At 45.4% G+C, this 17323-nt stretch overlaps 1 protein-coding gene across 2 annotated transcripts in view; it reads right to left on the minus strand.

The window, feature by feature from the left end:
* Positions 1 to 17323, minus strand: part of ASAP3 (ArfGAP with SH3 domain, ankyrin repeat and PH domain 3) — a 95454-nt gene that overhangs the window by 10656 nt on the left and 67475 nt on the right. For both annotated transcript variants that reach the window (XM_054999099.1, XM_054999098.1), the window contains 13 exons: positions 16415 to 16490; positions 15132 to 15218; positions 14556 to 14665; positions 12036 to 12105; positions 9130 to 9217; positions 8061 to 8109; positions 7437 to 7624; positions 5570 to 5703; positions 4388 to 4482; positions 3273 to 3453; positions 2387 to 2472; positions 1777 to 1892; positions 1138 to 1205 (listed from right to left, as the gene is read on the minus strand). In XM_054999099.1, the coding sequence (XP_054855074.1) occupies positions 1138 to 1205; positions 1777 to 1892; positions 2387 to 2472; positions 3273 to 3453; positions 4388 to 4482; positions 5570 to 5703; positions 7437 to 7624; positions 8061 to 8109; positions 9130 to 9217; positions 12036 to 12105; positions 14556 to 14665; positions 15132 to 15218; positions 16415 to 16490 (1348 nt within the window). The remainder of the gene's footprint in view (positions 1 to 1137; positions 1206 to 1776; positions 1893 to 2386; positions 2473 to 3272; positions 3454 to 4387; positions 4483 to 5569; positions 5704 to 7436; positions 7625 to 8060; positions 8110 to 9129; positions 9218 to 12035; positions 12106 to 14555; positions 14666 to 15131; positions 15219 to 16414; positions 16491 to 17323) is intronic.

Here is a 17323-nt window from a genome sequence, read left to right on the forward strand (position 1 = left end):
CACCTAGGTCTGATTTTAAAAGTGATGCCAGTGAGGCCAAACACATTAAGTTTCTCCAGCAACTGTGCATGGGCCAGCATAATTTGTCATACCTATTTATTTATTTCTGTCACTTATGAATGACGTTTACACCCTGCCTTTCTGCCCTATGAGGACCCATAGTGGCTGATATCATTCTCCTCTCCTCCATTTTATCCTCACAACAACCCTGTGAAGCAGGTTAGGCTGAGAGTGCATGGCTGGCCCAAGGTCATTCAGTGAACTTCCATAGCAAAGTGAGGATTCGAACTCAGGTCTCCCAGATCCTAGTCCAACACTCTAACCATTGAACGACACTGACTACCTACAGTTTTGCTAGGCTACCATTTGAACAAAGCTACATGAGGCCTGGGTGCGAATGTTTCAAAACGCATAAGGCAAGGGAATCAGCCCCTGGGGACCCTTTTCATCAACCTATAAAGCCCGATGCAGACTGGGACCTGCATATCTTCAGGACCGCCTCTCCCCATATGTGCCCCAGAGAACGCTTCAATCTAGTGATAAACAGCTACTAATGATCCCTGGCCCCAGGGTGGCCCATTTAGCGTTGATCAGAGCCAGGGCCTTTTCGGTCCTGGCTCCAACCTGGTGGAACGCTCTGTCTAATGAGACCAGGGCTCAGTGGGATTTGTTATCATTCTGCAGGGCCTGTAAGACGGAGCTGTTCCACCAGGCGTTTGGTTGATGCTGGGCAGGGCCCCCGCTGACTGAAATAGGGTAGAACGGGGCCCTCCCTATTAGAACATCCACCTCCAAAAAAAGAAGTCTCCTTCTTCTTTATTTTTCAGTGATGGTTGGAAATGGATTAATGAACTGTCTGTGCTGCTTCTGTTTTTTTAAAAATATTTATACTGTATTTATTGTTTTAAACTGTGGTTGTAATTTTAATGTATATAAATGTGATCTGCTCTGAGCCTGCCAGTGCGGGGAGGGCAGAATACAAATTTAAACAAATAAAATAAATAAATAAATACATTCAGTCATCACACAGGACCTGCTGCAGCTGCTGTTTCTCCTGCCCGCCCTCTCCTCTTTCCAAAGCTTTCTCCCCTATTTATAAGCAAGAGGAGATCTTCTATACAGACAAGAGGCACCTACCAGATCTTCACATTCAGTGTGCTTGTACTTCCTTGCAACATCCAGGGGAGTCTCACCCGCTGCATTCACTAAATGGGGCCGGAGCGGGGGTGGAAATGTAAAGGAAACATGACAGAAAAGTTTAATACATCTATAGTACTTTTGGTGTTCAAGTGCCTCATTGTTCCTCTTTACCAGTAGGCCAGTATCATTATCCCAGACTGCAGATGCTACGGTTGAAACTCTCCCTTTACTGAACGGCAAATTGAACTACAATCCTCCAGGAGTGTTCTCTTTTTTCCATTATGCTGCACCAAGCAGCTTCCCTGGGAGAAGCACAGATCTGCACCCCCTTCTGGCTCCCCTATGCAGAAGTCTGGTTGGGAATATCCCTCTGGTTCCTCATAACGGGAGACCAGGCCCTGGTTACCTCCGCTAAAGGATGGGCAGAACAGAAGCAAGGTGCCAGAAAGTCCCCCGTGGAATTTTGAGTTCTGGCTTGCTGGCATCTATTTGCTACGAGCTGCATCCGTAGATGCTAAGGATGAAACTCATCCGGAAGATTCGAAGTGAGAGCTCAAGCACACCAGCCCCTTCCCCTCGATCCCTGGGCTTCCCGTAGACAGGGACAACGGAGCCCCACTCACAAGAGCGCACTACCTGCATGGACGGAGGCCTTCCCTTTCAGCAGCAGCTTGAGACAGTTGGGCTGATTGTACTGAGCCCCACAGTGCAGGGCTGTGTTCCCATCCGGAGTGGGTTTGTCCAGATTCCCCCTGTGCATAGAAAGCAAAGCAAAGCAAAGAAAATCCATGTTTCATTTTAAAAAGCACAAGTTTCTAGCTCTTAAGGCTGTAAAAGGAAAGCATTCCTTACAGCCACCTCCCCCACCCCTCTCCTTACACAAACCGCAGGAAAAATCTGACTCCTGAAATAATTTATACAAAATGACCACATGCAAATATGCAGTATTTTCCTAAACAAAATGGACTAAGTATTCTGGTTTTAAGGGCACAAGGCTTGTTGAGAGTATGTCAGAAGGGGCCATGGCTTAGTGGGGGTGGTGAGGGGTCCTAGCTCAGCCAGGCCTTGCTTGCGGTTCAATTCCCAACAGACGCACTTAAAAGGTGGCTGGTATTGGGAATGACCTTGGAGTTGTTCCCAATCCAAAGTGGACAATACTGGTCTAGATGGGTCAGCACCATACCCGGTGCTTCATCAGGAGACAAAAGGAAGTATACCTCACACAACCCTCCCAGCTTCATCTTACCCATTCTGGATAATGAAATCCACTAGTGGAAGAGAGGACTTGCTGGTATAGCGAACAGCCAGATGCAGAGGCAGTTCACCTTGCTCCTATCACAAGGGAAGAAAAGGAACAGTGTACAAAACCTTCTGTGATGGAATGCCACCAAGATAAATTCAGTCAGATCAGGGCTGGGAAAAGTCACGCACATATATGGCATACATCACATAGATGTGCTTTTACAAGGTTTCCTCTTAGGGCAGACTCATCACTACCAAAGACTCAAGCAGATCTCCTGCCAGGACTAAATTCTTGGTAAGCCTGCCATTTGTCTCTCTCTGATGGGTAAACTTCCACTCTTGGAGCCAATCCCCAGCCGTCAAGAGAAGTGGGTGAAAAATGGCCTTCATAGAGATGCTCTAGGAATTTCCCCATGTCTCGAAGGTCTTTACAACAGAGATTAGGGGAAATTCCTAGAGTGTCACCCGGAAGTGATGTTACATCCTCCTTAAATGCCACCCTCCCCAGACAAAGCCCTCAAAATCTCCCAGCATTTCCCAAGGCGATGCGGGCAAGCCCAGTTCTGGAAACTGTTCGCTCCAGTCTGCTTTTCAACCCCCCACTTCTCCTGTATCCTTCTTGACATATTCTGCTGGAAACTTATTTTTCTTTCTCATGGATCCACAGACGTGTATCTATTTAAATATTCACCATCCCAGGAATCTTGGCTTTTGGCTTTCTAAAATACAAGTTCACAGTGCTCCTGGCTGTGCAAGGGAAAACTGTTAACATGACTCTACATGAAGCTCAGGGGTTGTTGGGGCAGCTCCACTAGTCCTACAAAGAGGCAATACCATGCATTATGTCTTCCATGCACGACTTGTTGCTTGGCCCATTTTAGTCCCCTCACCTGGCCTTCAGGGCTGGCAAGAGGTTTGGCCAGATCATGACCCTCCGCAAAGGCCTGGAGCAGCGCCAAGAGATCCCTGCTACGAATCGCATCCCAGAGGCGGTAAGGCTCCTCCTTGCCAGCTTTGTGAACGTACTTGCGTTCCATATACTTTGCCATGATAAATTCCTTCCGGGCACTCCTGGGTGAAGGAAAGAAGGACATTGCACTGGCTGCAGAGTCTCGCAAGCTGGAGGAGGTTGTCTACCCATCCAGTGCATTGTTATCCCAAACATCTTCCAAGGATCTTAGGGTGGTGTGCATACTTCTGCCTTCCTTCTTTGGTCCTTACAACAACCCTGTGAGGTAGGTGCAGCTGAGAGAGAGTGATGGCCCAAGGGTCACCCAGCAAGTTATACAGCAGGGTGAAAATTGTATCCCAGCTGTCTCAAATCTTATTGTAACACTTGAACCATAACACTACTTTGGCACTGGAGGCAATCAAACAAAACCTTGTGCTCATAGTTGCAAGGGGCAGGAGATACTGCGACACCTCAGTCCTAAGCCTATTCCATTCCCCTCTTTCTTTAAAAAAAAAATTATTAATTTTTCAAACACACACAAAAAACACCCCACCATTTAAACCTCATACATAACATACAATATTACATATAAGAATAAGGAGTGAGCATATAATAGAACAAAAAAAGATTAATTAAGGAAGAAAAATGAGAAAGAAAAAAGATGGAAAAGAAAACAGGCAATGTTGAATCAAACTGTTAATGGAGGACTTTTCATTTCATTGACTAGAGGGACATTCAAGGTACCAGTTGTGTACAACACCCTCTTTCATGTACCATACCATCAGTGACAAAGGGGTGGTGGTGGTTTCCACATCTGTCCCACAAAGGGGGGTTCTACATCTGTCCCACAAGGGGAGGAGGAGGTTCGCATCTGTCCCGCAAGGGAGGGGGTTATGACCTTTACTTTCCTTGGGGTAGATGTTTCTTTTAACCCATTTCTTGAAATCATTACAGGGGGGTTCACATCTGTCCCACAAAGGGGGGAGGTTCACATCTGTCCCAGCAAGACCCTTTCCATGCCCTCTTCTTGCACAATCCTTATTTTTTACTCACATATCGCTGCTTGAGGAGGGCTTCGGATCACCTTTTGCCAGCAAGGTGGCCTCCATGACTTCGTTAAACTTAGCATTTCCAATGCTGATTGCCAGCTGCAAAAAAAGAGGGGTGGGGGCCATGTGTGACTAGAGGGCAAGCCAGCCGCCCCCCTAAAGGGGTCAAGGAATGCCATGGATGGAGGGGTCTGCCACGGGTAGCTAGTACTGCAGTCTAAAGGAAAACAGGACATTATCGATTATGCCTCTGCCTTTGGCTAACCAGACAGCAGTTGACCTCTGGTTTACTGCCACATCAGTGACAAAGAGCACCAGCTCTTCCACCGTCTTTGCCCCATGTCGGCTCCTGCAAATGCAATCTATACCCTATTGTCTTATTTATTTAATGTCTCAGCCATTGATCACATTGACTTATAATGCATAATCCACCTTGAGTCTTAGTGAGAAAGGTGGTCTATGAACAATGTAAATAAATAAATAAGTCTAGGAAGAAGTTGGAGGCAGAGTCCTGGAAAACAGCCTACATCTATGAGCCCCAAGGTCACCCCGCAAGGCAGAGGGCTCATGAATATGCAAAGCTGCTTTGGATCCAAGCCAGATGATCGGTCTATCCCACTCCACACCATCTCCTCTGGCCTCGGGGATGCTGCGCACATTTTTTCACTGGAGATATCAGGATTCAAATCCCTGTGCAAAAGCACATGCTCTACTTTCGAGCCAAATTCCATCTCTCCAGTTCTCCTATAAAATGAGGATGCCCACAGAAGAAGAAGAATACTGAGGATGTCATCACGGTGGGCTGGGATCCAGACTAAACTAGCAATTCCCGTCACTTCCTCCTTCATGCTGCTTACATCCCCCATGTCATTCCTTGCCTCCCCAGGAGTAGCATTTCATGGGAGACTGGTGGGCTGCAGTGGGAACAAAGGAAATTTCCATTCCACCAATAAATTTTTTTAGTTTGGATCCCACTTGGTATATCTGTTTTCTTGACTGGCCATCCATCTAGCTCCGCTTTTCCCTTTCCAAAAGGCACCACTTTTAAAAATATGCATAAGAGCCGAAAAGGACATCATGCTACGATACAAACAACTGTGACATCGAGGTAAGAAGGGAACCGACAAAGAACTGCAAACGGGAAAGATTCTCCCACCCCAACTTTGTACACAAAGAAAACGCTCACCAGCAATTCCGACGTCGTAAGCACATCTAAGGTAAGGGACTGGATACGGGAGTAGTGAACCCCCAACTCACGGTGGATTCCCGAGCACTCAATACACGTCAGGATGCCGAGGTTGGTGGAAAGCCAAGTGGGATCTACGAGAAAGCAGCTGCACTCAGCGGTGCTGTGCAAGAATGATATTTCCCTTCCTTTTCAACTCACCCCCATGCGCACACACACAACCGAAACAGACGAGACATTTTGCATTTGTAGCTGAGGTTGCACAGTGGTTAAATAGTTTGGCTGCAAATCATCACTCTACAGGTTTGGATCCCACTCCTGCCATGAGCTCAATAGGTGGCCTTGGGTAAGCCACTCCTCTCAGCCCCAGATGTATTGTGGGGATAGTAAGAACACTAACTTGTTTACTGCTCTGGATGGGGCACTAATCTGTCTAGAAGAGCAGTATGTAAGTGCAGTTATTATTATTATTATGGCTTTGAGGGGGCAAAGAGATTTAATACAAGGAGTGAGGGCTGATGCATACAAAGTCCACAAGGAATTTGTTTTATTGTTTGTATATTGATTTTAGTTCTTGTTTTTATCTATTTTAACTGTTCACCGCCCAGAGCCCCTGGGGTGGGCGTTATATAAATTGAAATATAAAAATAAAATAAATAAAAGGACTTCTGATTAATGGAATTCAGGCTGTAGTATGATGAAATGAAGGGCACTTTTATAAAGGAAACAGGACAGTAATCTATCCCGCTGTTTATTTTATATATTACCTTGCTCTTACTGCATTACTTTCTACTTTTGTGACTCCATTCTTTTTTGCATTGTTTATAACAGGTCTTGTCTGATAATTTTTTTGCATTGTTCCTAATTTTTGCAATCGTAGTCCTATTGCAGTGTTTGGTAGGTTGTCTCGTGCCGTTTGACTGCATAGTCTTACACTATGTAATCCGCCTTGAGTCACTCTGAGAAAGGTGAGCTATAAATAAAGTAAATAAATGTTCTGGGCGTACTGTGCTTCTGAGATTTATTTCTGGGCTTTGTAAGAGCTGCTCTTTGCCCACTGGAGAAAATTACCTGCACTGAGGACTTGGAATTAGGTTGCAAGTATGAACTCCCAAGCATACGTCTGATTGAAGACTTTGTAATGGGTGAATTGCCCCCAAGCTATGAACCAACTAGGCGGCATGCCAGTTCTGATCCAAAAACAAAGGATGTATCCTAGAGTGGTGGAAGGAGGGGGGGAGGGGGTTCCTTCATGAGGAAGGAAGGATCCACTTAGGAGAACTGGTGCTTTGGAATGGAGCAGACTGGCCATTTCCCTCTCTGCAGCATGATTTATTATTTGAAAAGCAGGAGGAAAAGGCAGCGGTAGGGCCCATGAAGAAATTCCTACAACACCACCAATCTCTATGGTAAAACCCATACAGATTGTAAGACTTCCTAGAGAGTCACCTCAAAGTGACATCACTTCCAGGTGGAGGGCTGAAGACGGTGATGTCACTTCTAGGTGATGCTCTACAAATCCCAACAATCTATAGCATTTACTATAGAAATGGGAAGTCCCTACAGCTTTACAGAGGATGAGATGTTTCAGGAGATGTGACTCCGTCCTTCTTAGGCATAGCCCCAAAATTCTCCCAGTGTTTGCCTCTGCAAAGCTGGCAATCCTAGACTGGGCTGGGGAAGGGCATGGAGTGAACACCCCCAGGGTCAATGCGGAAGGGTGGCTCAAAAAAGTGTCCCGTTAGCTGAATGAACATAGACTGCAAATGCAAAACCTGTCTCATGCTATGGCTTCCTGCAAGGAATTTAGGAGCCGTATCAACAATTGCACAGTACAGCCAAGAGCACCCAGCTTTTCTGCGCCTACCTGGGGCTCCACAGTCACAGCACTGCCTGTTTCCCGGCATGTTCTTCACCTCACTGATAACGAGCTTGGTGAGTTCTTGCCAGCTGCTATCCACCAGCCCCCCACCTGACGACATGCAGCCTCCCGGGTCCACCTTGAAAGCATTGCTGAGAGCTTCATCCTTGCTGTTTTGGAGCACAGAAACCCATCTGGGAAAGAGAAAAGAATACTAATCAGGGATCCAAGCAGTGAGGGTAGGCAGGAAGAGACTGCATAGCAGGCAAGGGAAATGCAGATCTCACACTGACATAATTTGGAGGTTTGCACTAACACCCATACGCTTTCCACCTCAGAAAACCATCACCGATGACCATTCACACGATTTGTTTACCCCTGGAGATTTCAATTAGAAGTTTTAGGGTGGAAACAGCAAGTGAAGTCTGGCAATCTAGGCTCTGGGAGACTTGAGGTCCAAATCCCCACTTTGCCAAAGAAGCTTGCCAGGGGATCTCGGGCCAGTCACAGTCTCTTGGCCTAACCTACCTCCCAAGGTTGTTGTGAAGATAAAATGGAGAAGATGCCAACCACAGCATCCTTGGAGGAAGGGTAGGGTAGAAACGCACAAGAGAGCCACACACAACTTACATGAGGCAGTCCTGCTCATCCTCAGCTTGGAAGTGGTACGTCCGGTTATCTGCAAGGAGGAGAGAAAGAGATGGATCTCCTCCGGTACCCTTAAAACAAGGAGATAGTTCTGCATCTCCTTCATGATGGAGCAGGTGTTGACAAACCTGACCCATACTGCAAGCCCCCTAGCACAACCTCTCAGTCCTCCTGCCCTATTAAATGTAAGCATGTGCAGCTGGAAGGAATGCACATTCTTTTCATATATAAAACGGAAATTGAAGCTGCAAAAAGAGCATTTTTGCTGGTGCAGCCTCAATTTAACTTGGGTGCATGCAGGGAAGGGAGAGGGAGGGACTTGGCCCTTCAACCTCCACCCAGAGCCAAGCTACAAGTGACTTTTTTCACGCATAGAACACGTGATCGTTTTCACAAGTTTTCCTGGGAACTGAAGTCCCAGTTTCCTTCCCCTCTCTGTTGGAATCGCTGCCTGAAGAGCCATAGAAAGCCAGCTGCAGCAACAGGTTTTGCAAATCCAGAGCAGCTCCCCGGGAGCAAGACGCCCAGGGAGAAAGTTGCAGCTGCCCACCCCCAAAGATCATTGAGAGCAGGCTTGTGACTGGAGGAATGATTTGCAAAAGCTGCTGCTGCCGTTGGCTTTCTCTGGCTCTTCAGGCAGCGATTCTAACAGAGAGGGGAAGGACACTGGCACTTCAATTCCCAGGAAAACTTGCGAAAACGATCAAGTGTTCTACGCGTGAAGAAAGTCACTTGTAGCTTGACTCTCAGTCATGCTCATCAGCTGCCTCATTTCAAAATTTTTGCTTGAAACCTCCTTGAGAAAAGGACATCTCTTCTTAATTCTACAGAGCATTGAGGCGAATAATTCCTTTCTGCCAGTTCCATGCAACTTCTCTGAAATTATTTAAAGCAAGACGTGTCGTGCAGTTAAAAGAAGTTCTCATCCATCTCCAATAGGCCCTACTTTAAAAGTAAGGTTATGTTAAAAAAAATGAAGAAAAATATTGTACAAGCCTACTGCAGGTATTGAGGCAGCAATATCAAGCCTCGGGGCAAATCCTTTACTCACGTGTCACAAGGTCAAATGACTTTTTATCCTCAGGATGAGGCCTCACTTGGCAAGTCAATAGGTTTAGCTTGACAGGAGGCCGGTTTATCTATGAAGGCAAAAAAGGGTGGGGGGGGGATAATTCTATAAGGGTTACATATCAATCAGAGATTAGCTTCAAGGTAAAAAGATGTATGCCTTTAAGAGAAAAAAACAAGGACCAGAGATTAATTAGAGAAGGGGCTTTAATTTAGACTCACATTTTATTCCATTCCATCAGGTTTCCTGGTCTTTCCCTATCAGAGAAAAATTTTCCCTCCCTCTATAAAATTAGGGTTGCTAACCACCAGGTGAAGCCTGGAGATCTCCTGGAATTACAACTGATTCCCAGACTACAGAGATCAGTTCCAAAGGAGCAAATGGCTGCTTGGAAGAGCAGACTATGGCAAATTCCACAGAGGTCCCACCCCTTCCCAAACTCCTCTCTCCCCAAGCTCTACCCCCTCAAATTTCCAAGAATTTCCCGACCCAGAATTTGCAACCTTATATAAAATGGACAATTGAGGTTTCAAAAGCTGCAGCTCAGCTGGTGAAGCCTCAGGCTGCCTTGGGGCTGTGCAGGGAAAGGGAAAGGGGTTTAACCCTTCAATGTCCACTTGGTTTCACTAATCAAAATCTGGTTCCCTGCTTTGCTGTTAATATTTTACAAGGAAGAGTGTTTGTTTTTTTTTAAAGATGCACCTTTTCTCCTAAGAGTTCATAGGACTTCCTTATTTGTAGGGGTGGGAGGGTGACTATTACACCACACAGGAGCCACTGCTGAGAGAACTCTGAAGTGGGCAAGAGATGATTGAATCCATCTACATGATGGCACTCTCAGATGCCCAGAAGCAGACGGCTAAACATTAAAGGAGAGCAGGGGATTTCAAATAGAGAAGCCAAGTGGGGACTGAAGGGTCATACCCATTCTACCAGCGCAGCCCTAATGCAAATTGAACAAGCCCTAAATTTTGCATTTTATAGACCAACAGAGACTGCACAATATTTTAGTTGCAAGTCACTCTGCAGGAGAAAGAAGGGGAGACAGCAGGGCCCTTTCCTTCAGCCTAATTTGAGCCATTTGTATTTCTCAGCTATAAGAAGCCTTCTTTAAAGGGAACATCAATACAACATTTTTTAATTATTCTGTAGGCCACCAGAAGGCAACCACTGCCTATCTCGACACAGGCTTTCCATGCCTTTCTCTACCCCAGGCCTTTTTAAAGCTAGGAACTGAGAAGGCCTTTGACTGTTGCGATGAAGTCAGTAAACCACAGGCTTTGACCATCTGCCAAGCTGCCTTAGCCCAATCTGGACTCCTGGCCTCACTGCCTCCCTTCACCTGGCTGGAGTCCACCAAGAAGCTGACTGAGGGCTCACGACAGAATAGAAGGAAGGGAACTGGCTAGTTCATATCTAAATTCAGGGAGTTCCAACAAATAGAAGAGAGGGGACCTATCCACACTCCCTGCCAAGAACAGGCCCAGTCGGGAGCCAGCTTTAATAAGACAACAGGAGATTAGAGGGGAAAGTGGAGAAAAAGAATCATCTTTCAAGTTAATCCTCACCATGTGGGGTAAATCATGATTGAAAGTGGTAGCCTGTACAGAAAGCCCTCTTCAGATGTCAAGTCCATGTGGGCCAGGAGCCTGGCAACCATGCACAGATCCTGCCAAAGTGTGCATTTTGCATGCAAATTATGTACAACTTCAGTAAGCACAAAGCAACCACTAGATTTTCAGGCTCCATTGCCATATCTCCAGGAATTCCTCAAGCTGGAGTTGGTAACCATAAGATTTTACAGGGTTCTGTTTCATACATACTGAAGCTTACATGCATGCAAAATATGCACATTGCCCCTGTTCAGACAGCACATTGATAGCATGTATTGCTGACCATAGTGGGTATTGTGCACTTCCAATAAGCCTGATTGTTGGCTGCCAGTGTGCATAGACACACCAGAAAAGGGCATACAGTCTATACTTGACCCTACGCATTTAGGGCTCTTCCTTCTATCAGGTAGCTCAGGACAGCGGAAGTGGTTTGTCTTTTCTTAATTGCACACTCACATCCATCTTGTGAGGTCGCTCAGGGCAAGTGACTTTCCCAAGGCCACCCTGAGGGCTTCACCCTGAATGAGAGTTTGAAACCAGGTCTTCCTGGTCAAAGTATAGCACTCTCACCACTCTGTCACACAGCCTCTCTTGATTGGAATTTCTCGACTACAGCCCCATAGATTTTATCCAATGTGTTATAATGGGATGGGGAGGGCTACTCAGATAGCTAAAATGATGCTATAAAAAATGAAAATAACTCCCCCCAAAGCTACCTTAGGTGTGAATTCTCTTTAATCAAAGGTTTTCCTGAAGTTCTTCTTGGTGAGAAAGGAGGGAACTTTTTCTCCCTCTCTCAAAATGCTAGAACTGTTGACACCAGAAGAAATGGGCCACTAATAATTTCAAGACAGACAAACAGCTGAACTTGATCACACAATGCCTAATTAACTTGTGGAACTCTCTGCCACAGGATGCAGAGATGGGTGCCAGCTAACATAACTTTAGAAGGGTCTAAATAAACTCATGGAGGATTGGTCCATCAACGGTTATTAGCCATGTTGCCTACATGGAGTCTCAACATCCCAAGCCAGTCTCTCTCTAAATGCTAGATGCTGGGGGACAGCAAAGCGGAGAAGTGTTTGGGCCACCAGATACGGGCCTTCCAAGCTCCTTTCTTGGCCAGTGTGGGGGAACGGATGCTGGATCAGACAGGCCACTGGTCAGAGTAGGGCTCTTCTTATGTCCTGAAGAACTTTCAAGTCAGATATGGAAATCTGGTGTGTTCCTTGCTTCCTCCCCCCCCCACCCTCTGCCCCGGCCAGCCCCGCTTACCGTGCTGTGTGAGATGGTGAGATAGCCATACTTGACACCACATTTTCTCTTCTGCCACACTTTCCGAATCCTAGGACACGAAGAAAGGAAGGTTGCTTTGGCACCATGGATTACGCCTCCTCTGGAGTAGCAAGCCAATAAAGACACTGCAGACACCCCCACCCCACCCCCAAAAGCAGCAGTAGCTAGAAATCTGCTTTGTTTACTCTTTGAAGAGCTTGGCTGTTTTCAAACGTCTTACTGGCCGTGCAAAATCGTGCAAAACTCCCAGAACAACGGCGTCTTCCTGGCGCGATTTGCGCCACAAATCAGAGTCATGACAGGAAATCGCACCAGGAAGACATCGTTGTTTCAGGAGTTTTGTGCGATTTTGCGTGGCCAGTAAGACATATGAAAATGGCCCTTGTTTGTTAACCACTTCCAAAATATAAATGGAAAATAAAAAAGAAAATATAGTTTTCAAACAAACAAATAAATGAGATCCCTCAGATCTCTGTCAGGAGATTCTCCCAAAGCCATTACTGAAATGGGCCCCACTCTTGAAGGGGCTCTTTTAGGATCAAGCTAGATATGCAGGTTTTTTAAGAGTTCTGTCTGGAGAGCCCAAACAGCCTCAGAAGGCCTCTGTGGGGGGACGAAGGTCTGTTCCCTCCCTACTCAAGCCATTTCCCAGTCTCAGGGAGGTTTCTCCCCTGTTTTTTCTGCTCCACATCATGGAGTATTCTGTGCACATGGAGCAGGAAAAACAATGGGGGGAAACTCCCCCCCATGCGCTTGTGACAGAGGGAAATGGCTTGAGGGGGGAGGGGGGAGCCCCTCCTCCCCCTGCAAAGGCATTCTGAGGCCATTTGGACTCTCTTTTATTTTTTATCAGCTATTCCCCAAAGCTTCCGTGTGGCTGCAGAGAACTCTAGTTGAATCTGGGAAACCCAGACCCAACTTTTTAAAAACTTGCATGTCTAGCCAGACCCTCAGTTATCTTGAGTCTAAACTACTGACTTTTCATAAGGCTTTTATGGCACCCAAGGGGGTAAACTTTGGGAGAATTCAGCATTTAAAGCAGCCCCTCCTTTCCCCCTGCTTGCCTGGTAGCCAACAGAGGAGAGTTGTTTGATATTGCTCATTCCACTCTGAGAATAAAACCTCAGATTTTAGATTTCTTCCCCACACACCCCCTTTTTTTTGTGGACAAGGGGGTTGAAATTTACATTAAGCTCTATTATCAAAGAAAAATTTTACAAGATGTATCGTTGGTATATGACTCCTGAAAAATTGGCTAGAATGTATAAGGGTACTTCAAATGTATGTCGGAAATGTGCTAAACAAGAAGGGACATTTTATCATATGTGGTGGACATATGATAAGAGTTTCTGTTTGCAGATACAATCATCGATTCAGAAGATTTTGAAGATTAAAATCCAGTTGAAACCAGAGACTTTTTTGTTGGGAATAATGGATAGTCAGATAGATGGAAAAGAGCTTTGGAATTTTGTTTTTATACTTTATTACGGCAGCAAGAGTACTTTATGCACAAAAGTGGAAAACTCCAGCATTACCTACAGTGGAGGAATGGTGGACAAAAGTTTTGGAGTTTGTGTCAATGGCAAAACTTACTTCATTGATTAGAGAAAGGACATTAGTTGACAATGGAAACTGTTTATAGACTTTTTACATGAAATGGATAACAAGGATTTGATGACATCTGGATTTATGGATTAAGAAACATAGAAAAAAGAGGGCTCTTATCGTCTTATGTTTAACTTAGAATAAGTGAGACTCTAGAAATGATACATATTTGTTACGGAGATAATCAGAACTCAACCTGTAGTGTAGTTTTAGGGTTTTTTAAAAATTTGTTTATGTATTGTTAGTGTATCTTCTTTTCAGAATGTTGTTTTTTATCCTCTATGTTTGTTTTTATATTGTTTATGGTTTATAGTTTAGATAAAGAAAATTCGACTTAAAAAAAGGAAAACAGGAATCAAGACTAACCTTAAGGAGCTGGCTGATGGCCATTGGGCACAAAGATCTGACTGAATGTATGCCTGAGATCTCTGTGTCATATACATATATTGTAAATATATCCATATAAATCAGGTTACCTTGTCTGGAGTACATTAAGCTCTATTATCAAAGAAAATTTTTATTGTTTTGATGTTCTAATTTTTTGCGGGTTGGGGAGCATTCGTTATGATTGACAGCCAGTATGGGATAGCGATTCGAGTGTCAGATTAGGATATGGGAGTCTACATACAAATCCACGCTTTGCCATGGAAACTTGCGAGGTGACCTTGGGTCAGTCACTCCATCTCAACAACAGAGTTGTTGTGAAGATACAGTGCAGAAGGAGAGATTGTTATGAGCCACTTTGGATCCCTATTAGTGAGCACAGTGGGGCATAAATGAAGTAAACTTTTAAAAATCAACTGTTTACAGTAAGGTGCAAGAATATCTCTAGAGCAGTATTTCTTTGGCCACCGCACACAAGAGGTGTGGAATGAAGGTCGCTTTAGTTCTTACCCATCACTTTTCTTGTGCAGAAATCCTGACTTCTCAGTCCCGTACTGCTTATTGCCTTGGTGTTGATGGATACTGTATCCACTTCCTGAATTCTTCCTGTTAAGGTTTTCCTGAATGCGCCAAGCAGCATAAAAATATTAAAAATTATTCCAACCAGAAGATAAATGCCATCACTCCACACACCACCACTGTTCACACCACCCTTTGGTGAGGCAACTGGTCTAAGGACTGCTTTGAGAGCTGGTGTAGTGGTGCGGAGTGTTTAGGCTTTGGGAGGCCCAAGTTCAAATTTGTACTCAAGTGCTCACACTCGTTGGGCGACCTTGAGCCAGTCACTGCCCCTTGCTGCCTAATCTACCTGACAGGATTGTTATGAGGCTAAAACTGCGGAGGGGGGAAATCTAGTATGGCACTCTGAGATCCTTAAAGGATGGATTAAAAAAACAAAATATTGAATTGGAACGCGACCTGAATAGAACCCTGAAGCTCACAGGCCAGCAGTTCCGACCAAGCCCACCATGCCTCCTTGCCACTTCTCATATTCCTGCCCCTCATAAGAACAGAATGAAGACTCACCCCTTTGTTCTCCAGCTGCAAGATGCCTCGGAGAGAATCTCGGATCCGTGTGAGCTGCTTTACCTCTTCTTCCTTTGCTTGGTGAAGCTAAAACAGGAACATCAGCTAAGAATCGGAAGAGGGTGGAAGAATCTCTCCCCCAGGTGCAGTCCCTCACTGGAGGGAAAACCAGTCTTGCATCTAGGGCCTTTTTCAGAATTGCCCTTATCGCATTTTTAGTGGGTGGTTTCAAGCCAGAGTCCCGTTGCTTTTCCAGAGGCTTATATTATTTTACACTGGAGGTTTTTAGCTTGCTGAGTTTTCTCTCTTGGGGTGACTGGACCTCTGAAACTGCCTTACACAGAGTCAGACAAGGTCAGTCTTGTCTACTTGGGCAACAACATTCAATTTATATACCACCCTTCAAGACAACTCAATGCCCACTCAGAGAGGTTTACAAAGTATGTTATTATTATCCCCACAACAAACACCCTGCGAGGTAGGTGGGGCTGAGAGAGCTAGAAGCTGTGACTGACCCAAGGTCACCCAGCCGGCTTCAAGTGGAGGAGTGGGGAATCAAACCTGGTTCTCCAGATTAGAGTCCTGCACTCTTAACCACTACACCAAACGGACTCCCTAGAGTCACTGGCAGGCAGTGACTCTCTAGGGTCTTGAGTTCGGGTCTTTCCCATCACCTACAACCCAGACCTTTTAACTGGAGATGCTGCTGGGGCTGGACTTGGGACCTTCCGCATGCCAAACACAGGCTCTGCCAGTGAGCCAGGAGGGCCCCTCTCAATGTTGCTTTGGAAGCTGCCAAATGGTTCCGCAGCTGCTGTTTGTTTGCCTTGGTTTATTTTTTCTATGATAAGTTGTCGTTTTAATGGATCCAGAGACAGGGCAGTCCTATGCAGAGTTGCTCCGGTCTGAGCCATTGATTTCTACGGGCTTAGAATGGGAGTTTTTTCCATAGCTCTGGAATCTAAGTTGCATTACACAGAAAAGGTGGAAAGTAAATTGCATTAATATGTAAACATACAGAGCAGGCAGTTTGCAAAAAACTCTTCTCAGTGGTCAAATCCAGTTGCTTTTTTTTGGAAAAATCATATGTATGAAGATCCAAGTATAATGTGACGGTAAGAGCTGTAAGAGGCCCTTCTAACATGCTAATTTCCATGTGGCCAGGAGGGGACAGCACACTTAGCATGAATAGTGGCAAGCTCATTAAAAACCCATGTTTGAAACCCCATTAAAAGCAAGCAAGCAAAGCCATCAGCAACGCTGATGTTTTATTCAGGACTTACTGCATGTAAGGAGGCCGCCAGCTTCTCAATGAATGGGTACAGATTCTGGGATGCCTTCCAGCCATCCTGGAAGAAACTGGTTGTGTTTTGAGGGAAGAGAGGTATAAGGAGAGAAAGAGAGAGAGAGACATCAACGTTTCTGTGCGTTGCCCTGAAAACATGTATCCAACCAAGACCTTCCTAACATACTGCAAAAATGACGAGGAGCATAACGGTTTTCAATAGAATAACGAATTAAGATTGCCCCTATGGGTTTGGCTAGTGACTGCAAAAGATAAATGGAACCTCCAGAACACCTCTGTACTAGATGCTGAGAAGAGACGACCCGTTGCCTTCATGACATTATCTGCACACTTACCTTTCAGCTGCCCACTGTTGCAAACAGGGTGCGGGACTATATCTGCACACACCTAATTAATCCTCTTTGGTTCCAGATTCATAGTAGAACAGTTTCTAATCTTCTCGGTCTGTACGTGGCCAAATGTTTAACTTCACTAACAAGTTTATCCTCTAATCAATGCATGCCAGTGGGGGGGGGGGGTGTGTGGCTAGAGTGCCAGATCAAGTCTCAGGAGGCCCCAATTCAAATCCTGGCAGGGGCATGACTCCAACTTTCCTCCAAGGTGCCTTCCTCCAACATAAATGGCTCCTACCTTGGGGGACGAGCCACTTAGGCCGAAGGAAGGTTTGAACCTTTGCTCAGGAGTGGCAGGTATAAAAGCAGAATCCACTCCTCTGCCATGAAGCTTACACAATAACCTTTTGCCAGTCTCTCAGTCCAACTCACCTCACAGCACTGTCAGAGGAATTAAAACAGTCATAGATAAACCACATACACAATTCTTCAGCGGAAAGGTGGAATAAAAAGGTATTATTTAGGTCTTTTCTGTGCCCCCTCTACAAAAGAAC

The sequence above is a fragment of the Eublepharis macularius genome, chromosome 15, assembly GCF_028583425.1.
Source record: "Eublepharis macularius isolate TG4126 chromosome 15, MPM_Emac_v1.0, whole genome shotgun sequence".
In the NCBI taxonomy this organism is placed as follows: domain Eukaryota; kingdom Metazoa; phylum Chordata; class Lepidosauria; order Squamata; family Eublepharidae; genus Eublepharis; species Eublepharis macularius.